Genomic DNA, 21,117 nt, shown 5'->3' with positions numbered 1-21,117 from the left:
AATTCAATACTTTTGTTTTGAACAACTTGATAAAAATCTGACAGTAATATTTAATGTTCCTTCAAACATAAAAAGAGTCCTATATAAAATTTTGATTAAGTTGTGGTCCACCATTTGACTGGTGTTTTTAATTGCGGCCCCCGGCCTCATGTAAGTTGGAAACCCCTGTTGTATAAGGTTTATACACTAATCGGAATCAATTTTTGTGGGATTAATATAAAACTTAGGATAATAATTATTAAAAAAACTTATTCTTTTTAATGAAGGTAAAACAACACTACGATTGCATTTGAAAACAATTTCTAAAATATTATTTTAACGATCAGAGTTCTTCGCTGTTTGATAATTCGCTCTTCACTGAATAACAATTATAGAAAGAAACTAATTCTTTTTATTGAAGATTAAACACTATTGTACTTGGAACACAATTTCTAAAATATTATTTTAGCGATCAGCGTTTATCCGCTGTTTTTTGTTTGCTTGCAGAGAAGGGCCGTTATTGCGCTGGCGCGGAACAAACATCTTCACCCAATAATCGGTAGCCAAAATTCAATCATTTAAAAGCTCCAAGAGAGTTCTAAGTTCCATAATATGTATTCCCGCATCCGGGTGTAGACTTACTAACTACAAGCACAGTATTTATAGAATTAGAATTTTATCGCTAGATCTTAATTTTTTTTCTCTAAACTGTTCATAAACGAAAAAGTTTTTAGATGATAATCTTTTTAATGTCAGACACACAATTGAAGACAGCATAATTTAACATTGATAAAATACTTTATTATACTCAACATAGGATTCACAGAATAGATGAAATGTAACAAAACAAGAAAACAGATTTTTAATTTTCATGAGGAAACTAAGACACACACGTTTAACAAGAACACTCCATAAGAAAGAGGGAACACACACACACACATGTATATAGACCACTTGAAATACAAATTCATCATTTTACTTAAAACTTCTCTAGACTAGACGATGACAGCATTAAATAAATATTAAACATATAGTCTCACAATGAACAATCTAAGTTTCAAGTCGACAAATAAATAATTTAATTAGAATTCAAACTATTTTATGTAACCAAGTTTTAAGTATTTTTTTTTTAAATCTGTTCTAATTACTTTCCTTTACAAAAAGTCATTTTATAAAAATTTATACTTATTTTCTTTTATTTACGTATAGAAAGAAGCTCGTTTTTGTCCAAACCTCTAATTGAGCAATCAGTTTTAAAAAAGTTAAAAATAGTTTTTTCAAAAGGTCGCGTTAAATATATTTTAAAAATATTTTAACTTTTTAAAAAGTCATGTGGCAAGTGAATTTTTAAAAATAATTATTTTTTTATTCTGTCTTCAGATTATGTAAAATAATAGATTCGAATCTAAAATCTATTACTACTTGTATCAAATTTTATTTTATTTCAATAGATTAATTGGTAATATATGAATACAATTTAGTTTCGAAAAGACCAACTATATTTGTTTAGTTATAAGCAAATCCATTAATTTATAGTAGCATAGTTGATTCTTTAAAAGTAACTTTTATTATATATTTCAGCTTTATTAAAATTTTTATCATTGTAGTTAAAATTTATAAATGGCATATTGGGTCGTTAGTCTCTGAGAAAACCTAATTTCAGAAATAAAGTTAATAAATAGCCAAAACAATTTGGCTTTTTTTAAAATCACAATAATTTCTGGTGAATCTGTGTCATTAAATCTTCCCATGGAAACACTGTTTACAATACATATTTACACATAAATATTTCTTCTACAATTATATATTTTAAGAGTTTAAACTGTGAAATCTGTAACAATTTTCATAAAAATAAAACATAGTAAATATTTTATGGCTATCTACATACTAAAAGGTTGATTAAAAAGAATGAAATAAATTATGTTTTAAAAGAGAAAAATTTAATATTATTCAATACTAGTATTCTATATGCTAAAACGAACGCATACAACCAGCTAACTATTACACTTTGATTGATATAATACGTTTCATTATAAAATAAGTTAAGAACTATTATAGTCATATACTAACGGTCTTTCAAATATTGAAACTTTAATCATCTGAATTGTTAAAACGACTGATATCAAATTCTCACGAAAAAGACAAATACTTGGCGACAAATATTTGCTCCCTTGGCGCAGTTTTCACAAAACTTCATAAAAATTGTACAAGTTTTACATCAACTGCTATTCTCACGTTAATAAATAATTGAAGCTCGTGAAAATGAAGCGCTTGAGCAAGTTGGATTCAACTACTAGACGTTCGGCAGTGCTCAGAATGAGTTCATATTAACGCTCTTACAGTGATTCTTAGATCTTAATAGCTCAACAAATTAAATTATAACAAAGAAAACTATTTTTCACATTTTGAATTATAACAATCCTGAATTTATTCGGGATAAACCAAATTCGACCCAAGAAAAAAAATTAACAAAACACTTGGGACGAATAGGGTAAATCCAAACTTTGATCTACAAAATAAGTTAATGCGTATAAGCATCATAAGAAAGAAACTTAAAAATTTTAAAATTAATACTAAGTTAAAATTATTATTTTAATATTCAGGATTGTTCATAAGATATTTTTGTTTATTAAACCATCAAACGAATCGAAAAAAGGGTAGCATAAATGCCATCCCTCAATCAATTACAATCATTTTAGAATATTATGTTTTTTTTGGCACATCATATCAAGAGAGGGGTTTTCTTGAAAAGAAGTACAAATGATTCCAAAGTTGTAGAAGTGCAGCATTTTTAAATATAAAAAAGAACTGAAAATTGAAAGGAACTCAAAAGCTCAGTGTATGTGTGTGATTCATTTAGGAATGATTTGATTACAAATGCAAAGTTTTTAACTGATTTATAACGAGAGAAAAAAAATGCTTTGATTAATGCAGCACCCATGATTACGAGGAGAGTTTTATTGTGATGACCACAACTGCGCACCGTTTTAATGTATCACTCTATGCATAAATGTTCATTTGCTCACTGCATCGTAGGGTTCGATGATATTGGGTGAGGTTCGATTGCTATGAGGTGGTGTGGTGGGTTCAATGGGGGTTTGAAGTTCGAGTGAGGGTGGCCTGTTGCACAGCAACATGTCTTTTAGCCCAGCAACTTCAGAGGCAAGTTTTTTCAGTTCAAATCTCAAGTGTAAGTTCTCAACTTGCAGTTCTGCACCCATTCCTTTACCCCTCCTGGAGAGCCTTGCCACTTTGCGCGGCGGTTCTTCCGAATTTTGAGGACTGTCTGAATTGGGGACAGGGCTTTCCTTGCCACCACTATCACCGTCTGAGGAGGTGTCATCTCTTCCACTACTTCGTCCACTATCTGGATAGGAAGGTACCTGTATAAAGGCATCTTTGTCGCTGATTAAAGATTTGTGACGCAACTTGTGAGGTAAACAATGCTGTGGTGAAACGGGCCTGGCGTGAATGGGTTCTTCAGTGGATGACCAGGAGCTAGATTCATCGTGATGGGGTGATGCCGATGTGGGGGATGGAACCTCTTGAGGAGGACTGCGGACGTTGAGATTGCCACGATAATCGTACTCACCGGGTGCCATTCCATTATTGGATGTCAGGCGATTGATGACATGCTGATGAAGTTGCTGCTGTTGCTGATGGTTCTTCAGCAGCATTGCCTGGTGATGCGATTCCTTCATGGCATTTTCGTGAGCTTCTTGCCACTGCGCGTGATCCATGGCATGCAAATGCGACATCATGTGGTGCATGGAGTGATCTGGAGCATGAGCACCAGGAGAATGGTTCATACCATGGGGTAACATTCCAGATTCCGGCTGAAGGGGAGATCCGTTCGGTAAAAGAGTAGTGAGAAGCTTACTACGTCGACTACGAACATCGATTTGAGGACAAGGTATATGAAGATGCAATTGTTCAGAATTCACAATAGGCGTGGGTGGTAGAGAAAATTTCTCTCTAATAGCGGTCAGCTCTGCTCGAAGAAGAGTATTTTCTTTGGTCAGCTCCAACATTCTTGTCTCCAGAACCATGTCATTCAACCTACGTTTTTCACGAGATCTTTTTGCGGCTTCGTTATTACGTCGACGCCTGTCCCAATAGCTCTCGTCTTTTTTGTTGTCAGGTATGAATTCGCGCTGTTTGCGGGCTGGAAAGATCTCCTTATTACCCTTTAATGCTGCCGTCAGGTCTACGGGTGCTTCCATGTTGTTCGACCAGATAGGCCTGCCGCTGTCAGAATTGGGTGACTGGTAGGGATTTGGAGACATGCTGTTGCTGCCTGGACTTAGTGGTGAGTAATGAGGATGACCAGAGTTTGAAAGCGGAGGAGAATAGGGTGGGGAGTTGGGACGCAAATCCTGTATTCTGTGCTTGCTTCCGGTTGAGTCGTTGGCAGTTATCATCATCATGAGATCAATTAACGATCTGAAATTTTTAAAAAAATTTATAATTAAAAATTTACAATAGAGTAAACTTCTTTTTTTTAAACATAAAATATGACTTTATAACATTTTTCCCCCAAATAGGACGCATGGAACTGTATATATTTGATAAAAGTAGATAATATATTCATTCATAAGTTGTTTTCATTAGTAGTTTACAAAAGTTCAGCATATTCGCAGTTTTACTTGCAGTACTTTTGATATAATAAAAATATAATGACTAACTAGAGACTATCAAAAAAATTTTTCCTTATAAATATGAAACCCAGTATTTGACAGAGTTGTGCAATTGCTTTTCATGAAACACCAGAGCGATTTTCAGAATGTCAAAATGCAGCGATTAATCAATACAACATAGCATGATTAATAAAAAAAAATAATACTAGTAAATATCAAGTACTTTATTAATTTTGAAAAAAAAAATTGAAATAATCTCTATGAAAGAAAAAAAAATGTTGCATACCTACGGAAATTATATTAATGAGATTTTATTGAATGTTTATTTTCAATAAAATGTGCATATTTAGAAAAACGCTACTTTTTTAAAACAAGTTCAATTAAGCTTCAGAAAAGGAAATATTAATAGTTAAAAGGAAATAATGCAAAATAATTCTGAAATATTGTGTTAAGATAGATGTTCTATTCAGCGGCTCAAACGGGGAACCATAAAAACTAACTCTTAATAAAATATGTTATTTTTTTTAAATAATAAAGAACCATTTTATCGTAAAAAATGAACCCTTAACAAAACATTTTACTTTGCAATTTTCATTTTAAATATGGATAAATCAAAAAAAAAATTTCTTTTAAATATTTAGAGTTGACATGATGTCATTAATTCATTAGATTAAAAAATGCAACTCCGTGAAAAACTTCGTTATTATAATATATTTTATAAATCTGGACAGAACCCTGCTTATGGATTAATGTGAATTTTGGTTAACGATATTAAAGTATTTTTTTTTATCCTACACTGTGTGAACAAAATTATTTATTTTATTCTATTATTTTTTTAATCCTTTTACATGTATTTTATTTTATAACCAGCGTTGAACAGCCGACCCAAATTTGGGTTTAAGTCTATCAATTTTCAACTCCGTAGCCTTGTTTTTTTTTTTTAACTCAGCCCAAAAGAAAAAGGGAACTTTTGGATGAAGAATTGGGACAAACTAGCCTAAAGTGGTGAAATTTTTTCGATGAAACTAACTCGCATTTACGTTATGCGGCGAAGAAAAACTCCCGTGGTTAACCCATTGGCAAAAGAACTCTAACCCATAATCCCGATAAGAACACTGAAGATATTTTACGTCATCACTGTGGTCAAAGGGTCACTTTAAAGGGAGGGCAGCACTCTACTTTGCGCCACCGTGCCTCTATGTGAACCCTCTTGAACAAAACATTTCATAAATAAGCATATTCTATCGAATAAGATCGTGTTTCTTTATCCAAAACTTAATACTATTTTTTGATTAAACACTCATTAAAATAGAAGAGTAAAAAAAATTAAATAAAAAGAATATAAAAATTGAATGACATTTTTAAAAAAATATTTATTAAATGAACACTTTGAATAAAATATTTACTTTTAAAGAAAATATTAAAATTTTAAAAAAATACATCAAAATTATTAAATTAAAAAATTTAAAATTTTTTCCCGCAACATTAAAATGAAATTCAAATTTTAATTTACTTTGAAATTATATTAGATTTTAAAGTTTCAGGAACGGCTACGTTTGTTTAACATTGCATGCTCATTTCTTCAAAAACTCCTCTTGATCAATAAACGAGAAACGGTAGTGTGTATAAAGGGAGAATTTCCGCGCAGGGGACTTCGAAATTCTGGAGACATTTCGGAGAAAGATGGGAAAGTTGAAAAAAGACATTTAGAATTAATAATTTATTTATTCTAATCTCTAATACTAATTTATGCACACGGCAGTAATATTACACGAATTCTTCAGATTGATTGAAAATAGTATTTTTGACAACAAAAATACGGTTAATATTTTTAACAACAGTAAGTATAATGTTATAACTACACACAAAACAATTACAATAATAATAATTAATTAATTGTGCTTTTTTAATAATTGTACATGAAAAATGTAAGTGGGTGCTCTCTTAATGTACACAAAGTAATAACAACGAACAATTCAAAATATAATTAATAACCAATAAATTAAAAAAATTATATATTGGTTTTGAAAGCAAATATATACATATATATAATGTAAATATTTGTAAATACTTTGAGAAGAGTTGCTATGCGCTAAGTTCATAAGAATAAACGTATTTGATTATATTAAAGAAAGAACAATTGTTGCGCTGTTCGACGAGATAATTGTCTGATATTCTATTTCATTATTTTTTTCATTTTTATTTCAATTTCATAACAATAATTAAATCGATTATTGCTAGAACATTTGAAAATAGTTTCATTTTAATAATGAAGGGAATATACACATATCAAAACAATTTTTTGAACAGAGATGATTCAAAGTTATGATGCAAGAAATGAAAATAAGAGAGCAAGTTTTAATCTGTCACAGGTAGTTGTTCTGTTTACTCTAATACGCTATCACAGTCAAAAGGGTGCATCTAACATTATGACCAGCAATTTTTTTATGTAAAAAAAATTAGAATATATTTAATTATAAAAGTACATGTTTTTTATCAGGTACTATACCTGTCATAATGAAATTTATCATCATTAAACGAAAACTTACTGTTATAATTACTATTGCGGAAAAGTTAAGTGGTCAGTAAATAATAATCCAACTTTATTTAAATAAAAAACTATTTAAAAATGTTTCCTCAATTTTAAACTAATAATTAAAAATAAAAATAGACAAAAGAAAGTAAAATGGATAAATTGAAAAAAAGTTCGAATTATATATTTAACGTTCATAGTTCTTCAAATCATTAAAAAATTATTTTTTCCTATATTTACTATTTTTTATATCATAAACATAAAAAAGCAAAAACACTTTTATTATGATTATGTTGAGCATTTCATTAATGAACAAAATATTCAACTGGAATCGGAAATATTGGATTACAAAAAAAAAAAAAAAAAAAAAAAAAAAAAAAACCAAATTAAAAAATAAAACTAATTATTCTATACTCGTTATATAGAAGACGAATACACTTTTATCTCCAAATTATACAAACAATTATTTCTTCAAATGAACATTTATAATCATAAATAAGCAGATATAATAAGTTTTAACATAAAAATAAACTGAATAAATAAGAAATGTTATGAAAATTTAAAATAAATCGCGCAAGAAATATTTAGAAACAAGAACTTTTTTTCAAACTATCTTCACTTAGATATTTAAATACATATTTATAATCTTATGTTGTGACATTATATTTAATCATAATAATTTATTAAATAAATTTTTTTTAAAAATGTAGTTTTAATTAAACTTTAATTTTATCGCAAGAATATTTTACATAAGCTATTCATTTCTAAAAACGTATTGACTTTTTAATTTTATTTATTTATTTCAATCAATTATTTAATTTAATTATACAATTTAATTTATTTTGAAATAATATTTATTGGAGATTTGAAAATTAATTAGAAACATTTACAGTCCAAAGAAAGCAGCTAATTAAAAGAATAAATATTGATAAATCTAAGAAATGTAATCACCTAACAGAAATAACTAGACTATACATTTATAGTCAAAAGAATGCATCTGCAGGAAATGTTGATAAATCAATAAGATACAAACACTATTGATAAAAATTATTACATTATGCATTTACAGTTATTAAACGAAATCTTCAGTGCAACATCAAATAAATAATTTTATTATAAATACTAAAATAAAAAACTGTCTCAAATTATAAATGATTACTGAATTTATTAGATGATTTATAGCTTATAATGATATAGCTAATAAAAACTACTTCTAATTTAATTTTAAAATGCCAACTTGTATTAATTAAAAATGAAGAAATAAATTAAAAAAGAAGCATCAACTAAGAAAAATCATAAAATTTTACTTAAATATTTTATTAATAATATCTTTTAATTAAGAAACATTAAATTATAGTTTCATTTTTACTTAAAAAAGTACAATGGAAACAAGGTATTATGATATATATTATAATTAGATTGATAGTACTAAAAAGTATGCGGAGTCAAATTTTTTAAATTTATAATAATACTCTTCCAAATTGGATTTATAAAAAAAAAAAAAAAAAAAAATACGGTTAATTAAAAAAAAAAATCATAAATTTTACTAAAATATTTTATTATAAAAAAGGAATTTATTAAAAATTTCGTTTTTCATTAATTTAACATTTTATATGTAAATGAAATAAAAAGGTTAAATTTTTCTTAATTAAAATATAAAAATATATTATTTAAAACACTCACTTTATAATCCTTAGATATGTTTTTCGCCCATGTTGTCAAATATGTATAAATGCATGCACTATAACCAATAATCCAAGAATAGTAAATATAAACAAAAAAAAGCAGTAGATAGTCTAACAAAAACACACACCAACAAAAACGAATGATGCTAAAAAAAAGTGAAAGTTCAGTAAAAAGATGAAGTCCAAAATAAAAGATGGTAACCACAGAGTAAGATAAATTTCGACTCAAATTGATTCTACAACTTTTACGTTATGCGGTGAGATGAAAATGATCACACCGTTTTTCTTTCACCACGTGACCTCGAGTATTATTAATAGTTCGCCAAATAACATCGCCAAGTTCCAACACAGACGATAACACCAGCGCCTTACTAATGCGGAAGAAACGGCCCTCACTTCACCAGTGTTTTTTTCTATTTCGTTTTTATCTTTGGCAACGGATGCGGTTGTTGCACTTTCACTACTTACACATTACAAGGGGGAAGATTACTCTTATAATCGGTTTGTTTTAATTATTTATGCTTCCACTGACCTATTTAACCCAGTTTAAGGCTTTTTATAAAAATTCGCCTTGAACCGCACTGATATTCTCCTACTAGTACAATGAACGATTAACGTTTATTTTGATAAATGGCGAAATTTAAAACCAATCGGCCTTAACATGTTAAGATTATCATTCTATTTATCACACATTTATAGCACCGTAGGTTAAATTTTTTAAATACGTTTTGCCATTTTTACGAAAATAAAGAATATGACGTAAATGGACAGTTTAACATTAATCTCGATGTTATTTAGATTATAGAGTAAGTCGAAACAATTCGTAATTTTCTGTGAACATTTTATGAAATGCAATTTTAAATCAACAATTGCGTTTTATTCTTCTTCTATAATAACTTAACATTTAATTTTTAGATTTTATGTCAACATTTTTATTGTTTTTTTTCTGTTTGGAACTTATTTTCATATTTACTTTTTTTTTTTTTTTTTTTTAAAAAAAAAGAAGACAAAGAGAACAGATATTTAACAACTTCTGCGATGGTACGCTGTTATGATGTTAAATTATACGTATTATGTTATACCTGAAACATATCTAAACTTTGATACTATTATAAACATACTTTACGTTTGTATTATTTGTTTGGCTGTGGGTGAAGTTAGAACAATCTTTAGGTTTTTATATCATACATAAATTAAATTTTTTGTGTTGATTCTCTTTATGTATCATATTTAAGAAAAAGAAAACAGATTACAACGTAAATCTATATTTTATTCTCCTGGTGTTGATATTTCAATTATTGAGTGGATATAGTAATTTTTCAAAAACAATTCTAAAACGAAATCTAAGACGAAAATTACGAAATTCAAGAAGGAAATAATGATTCGCAACTAAGTTTTTAAATCAATTATTTTTCTTTTAGAATTGCACTATGTTTAATTTTTAAATGCTATTTTTATTCTTTAACTTCAGAAATTTTTTTATTGATGCTCTTTTTATAATGCGAAGAGTTTTTTTAGATAAGCAGAAACTATTTTTGCGAAAATGGAGAATGAAAACGTAAACGAATATTTTAACCCCCTCGTGCTGATATTTTGATCATATATTAGGTCCATGTAGTTTTTAACTTTGTATTATATATATATGCATGCATTTATTAAAAAAAGGGGGGTTGCATTATTTTTATCTTTAATATTATGGCATACCATGACCTGTTTTGTGAGAAATCACAAACAATAACCAATCGGTTGTTTTAGATCATCCGATAATTTCCTATTAAAAAAAAAGGTTTACGTACCGTTTTTTTTGTTAAAGATTTATTATTGTGAAAAAAAATCGTTGTTTCGTATTGGTATTATAAGGTTCAGTTTTATGTGAAAAAAAATTAAACCATGTCTATTAACTAAATCTAATTATGAATTAATGACTTTTATTTTTTGAAAGAGAAATTTTGTGTAGCGTTCGTTTTCGATATAAATTATTTAGTGATGAACCCGTCAATTTCTCCTTTACCCCTTTTAATATACTTTCCGACTTTAGCATTAATAATTTATAAATTTGGAGCTCTCCATTTTATATGCTCTTTCGTAACTCGAGAAATTTTAAATATTTTAACTATTTTTCATAATTGCCCCTTTAAAATTTATCATATAAAATTTTATAATAATATAACATTTTAATATTTAACTTTTGCACTAATAAATCAAGAGGCCAAAATTTTCAATTTAAGAAACGATTCAGTGCGTTTTTCAACAAGCCGATGAGATGATAAGCGCCATAAAATAGGAATAAGTTTGTGAACCATAAAGTTTATCAAGTTCTTTTTTAGTTGGATTCAGTTAATTAGTTGTTGAAAATGAAGAAGATTAACGTTCGTATAAACGTTCATTGATCGTGATGTAAAAATAGATAAACTGTATTTTAAATTCCATCTTAATGAATTATCGTTCCGCTCTAATTATAATTATAATGGCAGTTAAACCGTGAAGAAGTCTATTATGAATTTAATAATTTTGTTAACTTTGAATTAAGAGGAAAATAAGTTCGTCTAAAACATTTATATTTGAATCTTGCATTCTAAATTATTTTATTGTTATAATCATAGATTAAAGAGTGATTTAAACATTGAAATAAATATATGTTTAATGACTAATGTATATCTATTTTTTAATACATTTTAGTGATTTCGCATATTTATTTCATATATTTTTATTAATATAAGACATATAAAATGCTGCTTGCGCCTAAATAATAAATGTGGTAATTCATTGATCTGCTATTTTTTCTTTGGTGCGCGATTCACTTGCATTTAAGATCTAATTTTAATAGAAATCCTTGATCAAATTTTACATTAGATACTAGATCAAATTTGAGTTTAGATGCAAGATCAAACTTTCGAATTTAGGTTAGATACTAGATCGAATTTTAGGTTAGATGCAAGATCAAACTTAAAATAGGTTGGCTTCTGGATCAAATTTTAGGTTAGATGAAAGCTTAAATATAGGATTTTATGTGAGATGCGAGATCTAATTTTTGATAGATTTCAGATTAAATGCCATATTAAATTTTAGTTTTTCGGTAAGACGATAGTGTTTTTGCAATATTGCGCAGAATCGGAAAAAGATGTCAAACAGATTTGTTACGTTAAAAAGGCAATAAAATATGAATTACTCGTTTTAAATGATAAAACTGATGCCTGTAAATATACACTGATTGTAATGACCTATCATTTGAATCTTTTAATTTATTGTATAAATATTACTTTAATTAAAACTCTTATTCTGTATGCGCATTATTTCAATTATTGTTCATGGTTCATTTTGTCCAATCTGAACGAGCAAATTGTATTTTTTTTAAAAATCAAACGCGAGTAACTTAAAACTTTTCTTAAAATTTACAACATTAAAAATAGTCAATTAATAGACTAGTATTAATAGACCGTAGAGTAGTTCACGACCTTTCCTTATAATAAAAACTTTGGATCTAGGTTATTAAAAGTCTAGAAAGTTCAGCTTTCAATTCCTTTAAAGAATTTACAACTTTCTAAGTAGTATATCATAACATCAACTTTCTATTAATTATTCGAATAATCTACTGTTCTAATATGGTTCTTTACATAGTGTGCTAATAGACTGTTCTATTATAATGTTTGAATAAATTTAAACATATTTTCGCATTGTTTTATCAAGATTTTATATATTGCTCTAAGTTGTAAATCTCTATTATAATACACTTTTCTATAAATTGTTCTAATAAATTTTTACATTGTACTATAAAGCTTTTATATTTATAGAATGTTCAAATGAATTTTCAATGAAATAATATATCCTTATTCCTTTCAAAATATTTCTTCATTCAAATGCTTCGTAAGTCTTGTAGGTTTCGATTACAACTCAAGTATTACCCCATTAGCAATTGAAACACACAGATCATTATTTTCTTCCAAGGTTTAAGAATTTCTCAATATCTATTTGTGTCGTTTGGCACATCCTAGTCGAAGGCTTGATAAAATGGATAATTACGTCTATAAATGTCCCTCACAAGTAAAAAGGAGGAATGAACGACCGTGAACGAATTTTTAAGAAGAAGAAGAAAAAAAATAGCGAAGAAGAAGAGAAGTGAATTAAATTTATAAACAAAAACTGCTCAAATCGGCAGCAGCGGAGTAGGAAGTTAAAAAAAAAACGAAAATAATAAAACATGTCATGGGGAAAGTTAAACATAAGCGAAAAAAAGAGAGAAAACGGGGCCAAGGCTGAGCGAGCAAGTGCAGCAAATCAGGTAACCCAGAGATCAAGAGTTGCGTTTTTTAAAAGAGTTTTCGGTAATGAAATCATCGAGAAAGAAAAGAAGAGGATAAATAAGGAGGAATTAAGAAAAACAAAATGCCAATGAACCTTTTGGATTCGCTCATTCAAATTACTTTACAAAAAGTTATTGAGCATGCTTTTTTCCTTTCTTTTTTCACAATTAAAATTATTTAATTTTGTGCTGAGTAGGAATTTCCAGCTTTTCATTTTAATAATAATATTTTGAGTTTTTGGTAAACCCCTTCAAATAATGTATTGATTTTGCAATGCTAATTGCTTTTCTTCAAGTTTTTATTCAAAAGAAACTTTGTGCAAAGAAATCAATCACCCTCGAAATAATGTATTGATTTTGCGACCTTAAATTTTTCAAGTTTTTATTCATATTGCGGTACGACAAATTATGACACTTTAAAATGGTCAGTTGATTTTGCGATACTAGTTTTTTTTTCAAGTTTTAATTCAAAAGATATTATTTACCATCAAACACCTTCAAATCATTTTGCGATATTAAATTTTTAAAAGTTTTTATTCAAAATATATTTTGAGGTATGACGAATGATGTACACCTTCAAACGGTGTATTGATTTTGCGATACTAGTTTTTTTTTCTTCAAGTTTTTATTCAAATGATATTTTGTGTAATCGAACACCTTTCAAATTGTTTTACGATATTAAAAATTTCAAGTTTTTATTCAAAATATATTTTGAGGTAAGACGAATGATTACACCTTCAAATGACCATGACCAGTGGTTAAACAAATGATATACTAAGTTGCAACAATCATTAAAAACAAACTGCAGCAAAAAGAGATAAGACTGAAAAACGAAAATGCAGCCGATATTTTCGGAGAATTTTTCTTTTTTTTTAGTTACTTCAAAACGCTGAGCGAATGAAAGTGTTGTAAATATCACTTTTAAGGGAAGGTATTTTCAAATTCGAAAAGGAAGATACTACAACAGATTCTCCGTTACGGAGCAATTTGGAACAAATGCCTGAAGCGATTTAATTTTGCTAAATACAAACTATATTATAAACTGAATTGAATGAAAGCAATTGCAATTTCAAAATAAGTCTGAAGAGGCTAAGGTGGTTGGTAGCAGTGCGGCCCGTATTTATTTACCTAAACAAAACGTGAAAGACTTCAAAGTACAATTTACGGAATGAATATGCAGCACTATTTTCATAAATCCAAATTTGTCCGCGACCTCAACACAGTCAGGTAGCGATTGTTTTCTTACAAATTCAGCTTATTGCTTCATTTACAAATATAAGATCCTTAAAAAATTTTGATAGTTTTTAAATTGTTGATATTTAAGTTGAATATTATACAATGATCCAAAAAAAAGGGATAAATCCCCAAAGAGATAAATCTGTAATCAAGTAAAATTAAAAAAAAAAAAAATCTTCACGGCCAGTTCTTTGCGTTTTCAGATGTTTTAAAATGCAGTCACAGAAATATTTCCCATTTGTTTGTTTGCTTTTTAACGATAAAGAATAAAACTTTGATATTATCTGCAGATATTGTAATAATCTTCAGCGAACACTTTATGCATCTGTTTTTTTTAAACCAGATATGAATAACTGATTCAATCTTGCACTTAGCGAGCCGCGGTGGCTTGGGGGATAGAGCGCTCGCCTTCCAATGAGGTGAACCGGGTTCGAGTCCCAGCCATGCATGGTCGATAAGCATCCCGGCACCCGCCTCACACTGACCACAGTGCTGACGTAAAGTATCCTCAATGGTAGACGGATCATGGGTTAGAGTCCCCTTACCGTCGGGCTAACGGTGGGAGGTGTTCGTGATTTTCCTTTCCATGTAATGTAAATGCGGAAAAAGTCCTCCACGAAGGCAAAATTACCCCAACTTTATCCAGGAGTTCCCTTGTCTTCCGGATTGGGTTCAAACTTATAAGGCTACGGGGTTGAATATTGGTTGTCGTAAACCCAAAATTGGGTCGGCTGTTCAACGCCGGTTCTAAAATAAAATAAAATCTCCATCCAGCACAAAATTGAAATACTTCTTCCCCTCCCCCAATATTTGTAGCTGCGCTATAGCATAAATGAAGTAAAGTGACATAATTCAAAATTCCAATTATTTTTCTTATTTAAAAATACATTTTCTAAATTCTCAAATGTACACGTAATACATATGTTACAAAACTTTCAAAAGCTATACCAATACATTATGATTTAGGAAAACTTATTAAGTTTCAGCAACTTAACATTTCAGTACATGAAATATTTGAGCTCCCCCCGCATTTATGTTTTTAGCTCCTCAACACTAATTCACAATTCCACTTTTTTATTTTCAGTACAAATGCACAACAATTAGATTCGGTTATACTGCAGCCAAACATAAGATACAAATTAAACAATACAAGATTACAATATAAAGTAAGAAAAATTATACGGTGCAATTAACTACATATGTCGTAAAACTAAAAGAATAAGAACAAGATAAAACAAACAAAAGCAGAGGAAATGTCACTAAGGGTCGTGGAACCTGTATTTATTTAAATAAGTTCTCCCACTAATTTTTGTTTGTGTATTTTGCACTGAGTTGCAATTTTTAAAGGTACGAAAAACGTCGTCACCCCAGGTTTTAAGAATTATAAATACTCTTATCCTGTATTTTTATGCGGATCAATTTCAAATGAAGTAAAACATGTACCCTCTAAAATTATTTTTTTATCTACATGTTGTAGTTAATCCAATAATAAAACTAATAACATTAAATTTGTTTCTTCAGCTTTTTTTAATGCTATAATTTTAGATTAAATTTTAACTGAAAATATTAGACATCACTTTGAAAATGTAAGTTTGCTTCCATTCTTTTTAAAAAGTTACAATCCGAAAGAAACAAAATTTGAATATACAGATATTAAACTACAACACTAAATTTCTTTTCATTCTTTTTAAAATGTTATATTTTTGAAAAAACAAAATTTCAAAATATACATATTAAACAATGAAGGTTAATTTGTTTCCATTTTTTTGATGTTACAATTTTTTGGAAGAAAACAAATTTCAAAATATAGAAATCTGTTATTAAATGATGATGTTCCATTTTCCCCATGACTTAAGCTTTAATTTTGTTAAGCATTGCAATATAATTTGGAAGAATTTAAATTTCAAACTTCTTTAATATCAGGTATAAATAATGATGAATCAAATTATTTAAAAAAATAAAACAGTAAATGAATTTTATATATGATCTGAATAAAATTATAACCTAAAATAATATATTAGATATTAATATAACTTTAAACCCGATTCTATATTTTTTAAAACATAGAATAAGATTTTTTGGATGAAATTAAAATTTTAAGTAACGATATTCAATAATTTAATGAATCGCCCAGTCTTGGCAACTTCCGGGCACCAACCCGCGAAAAACTAAGGGAAAAAAACGTCACAGAAAGAGACCAACGCGGAAGGTATAACTGGTAGCCGGCAAACATCTACATGTTTTTTTTTTAAAAAATTAGCAAGTTTAAAATCTATTTGGCACATTAGCGATTGTAGTTGGCGTGACAGATCACGATACGGAAATATCCCCGTAAAAAAAAAAAAAGAATACATTAATATTTCAGATAAAAACAGAAATAATTATTAAAAAACGAAAAACGGCATTTTTAACCGGGGTATATTTATAAAAGAATATTTACTGTAAGTGTAAATTATTGATATCAATTTCAAGGCATTTAACGCATGAACTTTCAGCTATTACGGATTCTCTTTAGTTTCGAACTATTTTTTTAAATTTTAGTGAACTAAATCTAAAGTTTTTGAAACAAACAGATTATGTTTTTTTTTAAAAAAATATTATAACTTAAACATTCGTCTATATGTTTTTACATGTTTTTATTTAAACTACTTATGTTTAGTGAAGGAAAAAAATTGTTTTAATTCTAATTTATTAAAATATAAATACATAATCTTTGCCAACACTAAGAATTTTTTTTCTGAAACTACGGAAAATCCATAGTAGTTTAGAGTCTCTGTGAACTAATTTTTTTCAGATTTAAAATTCCGAAAATAAAAAGATTATTGCAAAATATCAGGGAAAAAAACAAGAAATTATTATAAAAATAGCAAAAATATATTTCATATCGGCGATCAAAATTAAATCTGAAATAAAGTTACTTAATCATAAAAATACTTACCTCAAATGTAATGTTTTCGCGTATGAACTATATTTTATCAAGCAATTTAACTACATTTTTTGATATTTTGTAATAATCTGCTTATTCCGAAAATGAAAACAAGATTATTGAAAAAAATCAGGACAATAAAAACAAAAGAAATTATTGTAAAAATAGCAACAACTTATTTCATATCGGCGATCAAAACTAAATTAGAAATAAAGATATTTAATTCTAATTTAGTGAAATATAAATAAATTATCTTTGCCACTACTAAGAATATTTTTTCTGTTAACTACGGAGGATCCGTAGTAGTTAAGAGTCTCTGTGAACTATTTTATTTTTAAAATTTAAAATTCCGAAAATTAAAAGATCATTGCAAAATATCAAAAAAAAAAAAAAAGAAAGAAAGAAATTATTATAAAAATAGCAACAACTTATTTCATATCGGCGATCAAAACTAAATTAGAAATAAAAATATTTAATTCTAATTTATTAAAATGTAAATACATAATCTTTGCCACTACTAAGAATATTTTTTCTGTTACTAAGGAGAATCCGTAGTAGTTAGAGTTTTTGTAAAGTACTTTTTTAAGATTTAAAATTATGAAAATAAAAAGAAGATTATTGCTAAAATCTAAAATAAATAAATAAATAAATAAATTATTATAATACTAGCAACAAAACTTATTTTATATCGGAGATCAAAACCAAATCAGAAATGAAGATATTTCATCATAAAAATATTTATCTCATTTATCTCAATCTCAATGCTTTTAGCATATGAACTATATTTTGTTTAGAATTTGAACTATATTTTTTTGATATCTTGCAATAATCTTCTTATTCCGAATATAAAAAGAAGACTATTTCAAAAATATCAGAGAAAAAAACAAAATAAATTATTATAATAATAGCAACAAAACTTATTTCATATCGGCGATCAAAACCAAATTAGAAATAACGATATTTAATCATAAAAAAAATATTTACCTCAAGTGCAATCGTTGGTATCAATCTCAATGTTTTTAGCATATGAACTATATTTATTTTTAAACTTTAAAATTCAAGAAAAAGATTTCAGTGGAGAATTGAGTAAAAAGAGGTAAACATGCGCCGGCAATTAGATCATCAGTTCCTGGTGGGCAGAAAAGGTTGTTCACTGTTCGGATTCCACGTGTGGAACTGAGTTGTTGTTATGATATGAAAGAGGTTTAACAGCACCTATCTAACATTATGCAACAACCTTGCGAGTATGGCTCGTTTAACGCATGCGCACTTCAATCTTCCTCGCATCCCCCTTTTCTCTTCATCCTTTATTAATCCATCTTGTTATAAACAATGTACTACATTACAAAACTGTTCTTCCTCCCCCCTTCGGATCAATTTAAAAGCGCGCGTGTTGTTTCTTTGCCACTTCAGTTTGCTTCCCTAGTTTTCGCATTCACGCTTTGGCATTTATTGCTTTTAAAATTTTTATATGCTTATATAAAATGGGTGATTAAATTTTAGCATCTCTTTATTTTTTTTCTTTATTGCTCTTATTTTAACTTTTACTTGAATATAAATATTAAATCAAAATAAATAATTTATGATTGCATTCCCTGGGAATTTGTTTCCCATTTTAAATATTTAAATTATACGATTGTTCATTAAAATTTTAACTTTAATTTAAATATTAATTAGTCTTATGCTTCTTATAATTATGTAAATATAATTCAGCTCATATAGGAGGTACTGTAACCATACAAGGCACTGCGTATGTTTGCGTTGAAGTAAACTGTTCTATAAATTCACAACCGGCGTAAGGGTGACACAAGCGGATCATTTGCCAAGGGGCAAAATTTCATGACTCAAGGGGTCCTCACAACTAAATTTTAAAAAAGTTATTTTTAGTATTGGATATTAGAAAATCTTTTTTTCCCCCTCCTCTCTTTCTTTCATCATATCGATGAAATATAGTGGAGATTTCCGTATCGTGAGCTGTGGCAGAATAATCGCCAAGTTTTGGTAACTCTTCCGGGCAGCGGTAGCGTAAAATTTAAAAAAAAAATAATAATAATAATAATAATAAAGAAGCATCACAGAAAGGGACCAACTTGAAATGTATAACTCGTAGCCACTCTTGGGTCAAACATACATATATATATATATTTTTAAATGTAAGTTTAAAATCAACTTGGTACCTTGGCGATTGTGGTTGGCGTGACAATAAGATACGGGATCATTCCCGAAATAAAATAGACCGATCGCACTATTTTTAGAGGCCATATACTGAAAGACTTTTTGTAAATCTGAATTATAGATTAAAAAATAACATTTATTTACCCCTAGTTGATAGGGGAGGGTGTAAAAATTCCGGGCATTCCAGGCAAGGGAACATCCATTTGACTCGAATAAGGAGATTAAATGTTTAAATTTATTGCCAACTATTCTTATTTTCCTTCAACTGCTTGACTGACTCGAAGGCTCCGCTCACCGTATTTGTTTCTCATTCATCATATTTTTACGTAACAAAAAAAAACATAAACAAAATATACAATAGTTGTAGTTTTATACATGAAAAGTCTATTGTGTTAATCGTAACGAAATGAATGATTAACTTGATTTAAAAGTGAAAGAATTAAAATTATGTGCGACAATACGAAGAAATAAATTATTACTAAGTACTAAAAATGAAAGAATTAAAATTGTGTGAGACAACAAGAAGAAATAAATGATTACTAAGTACTAAAAATGAAAGAATTAAAATTGTGTGAGACAATAAGAAGAAATAAATGATTACTAAGTACTAAAAATGAAAGAATTAAAATTGTGTGAGACAATAAGAAATAAATGATTACTAAATACTAAAAATGAAAGAATTAAAATTGTGTGAGACAATAAGAAGAAATAAATTATTACTAAGTACTAAAAATGAAAGAATAAAAATTGTGTGAGACAATAAGAAGAAATAAAATGAGAAGTTCTTTTACTTATTAACGAGATATATAAACAGTTGAAATAGGGAAAGGTTCTTTTCTCTCTTGTATAAATTTTTTTTTAATTTTTAAAACTTTTATAATAAATGCTATAACTCTGTCTCTCACATTTGACATCGTGCTTATACAATAGAAATCTCGAGATAGAGAGATAATTTTTTTTATAGCAATGGATAAATAGTCAATAAAAAAAACTGAGAAAAAATTAACGTAAAAAGCACTTAAGATTCCTCCAATAACTTCAAAACAAATTAGAATTTCAAAAAATAAATAAATAACAAAACAAATTCGATAACAATAATAAAAACAAAAATATAACGTAAGATTTAAAAAAAAACAAGGAATTTTATACGATTTTAAAAATGGTAGCAAACATTGCAAAAAAACAATTACAAATGCGAAAATGCCGATGTCAAGTACTTCGCGCATGTGCTTCATTTTAGTATTTGAGCGGATTTTAAGGTCTATTATGAGTTCATCCAGGGTGCTTAAAGGTACTTATTTTTGCTTTTTAAAGGTGCTTTTTTTATTGAGTGTTTTTAAAAAGTGCTTAATTTTCCCTTTTTCGAAAGGAGATTTTTCCTTTACCATGTTGATTTTCGCTATGAATTATGCAAAAAGACACATTTCACATTGTTCTATTCAAAGTTTTCACAATTAATTCAAACCTAATCTATTTTGCGTATTGTCAGTCGGTAGCGTATGAAAACGCCATTCGTTTTACATGATTCAAAATTTCATGATTTTTGACAATTCTCAAAAACAATGCCAAAAGTTTTTTTTTTTTTTTTTTGACATGGCGGTTAAAACAAAATAAAATCGTCAATTATCAAAAACTTTCCATCCCTG

At 28.0% G+C, this 21,117-nt stretch overlaps 1 protein-coding gene across 2 annotated transcripts; it reads right to left on the bottom strand.

The window, feature by feature from the left end:
- Nucleotides 1-758: 758 nt before the first annotated feature.
- vri (nuclear factor interleukin-3-regulated vrille) lies at nucleotides 759-18,595 on the bottom strand. 2 transcript variants are annotated; one of them, XM_016054988.4, is made up of 2 exons: nucleotides 18,281-18,595; nucleotides 759-4,422 (listed from the first exon to the last, which is right to left on the bottom strand). In XM_016054988.4, exon 2 carries the CDS (start codon nucleotides 4,404-4,406, stop codon nucleotides 2,994-2,996), a length of 1,413 nt encoding a protein of 470 aa, XP_015910474.1. In that variant the 5' UTR covers nucleotides 4,407-4,422; nucleotides 18,281-18,595; the 3' UTR covers nucleotides 759-2,993. The 2 variants fall into 2 exon arrangements, with proteins under 2 accessions (XP_015910474.1, XP_015910475.1); XM_016054989.4 differs by lacking the exon at nucleotides 18,281-18,595 and adding an exon at nucleotides 8,833-9,108.
- Nucleotides 18,596-21,117: the final 2,522 nt, after the last annotated feature.

This window comes from Parasteatoda tepidariorum, chromosome 3, assembly GCF_982258835.1.
Source record: "Parasteatoda tepidariorum strain Cologne lab strain chromosome 3, Ptep-v5.0, whole genome shotgun sequence".
Classification (NCBI taxonomy): domain Eukaryota; kingdom Metazoa; phylum Arthropoda; class Arachnida; order Araneae; family Theridiidae; genus Parasteatoda; species Parasteatoda tepidariorum.
The sequence above is the reverse complement of the archived record's forward strand: the minus strand, read 5'-3'. Positions and strand labels throughout refer to the sequence as shown.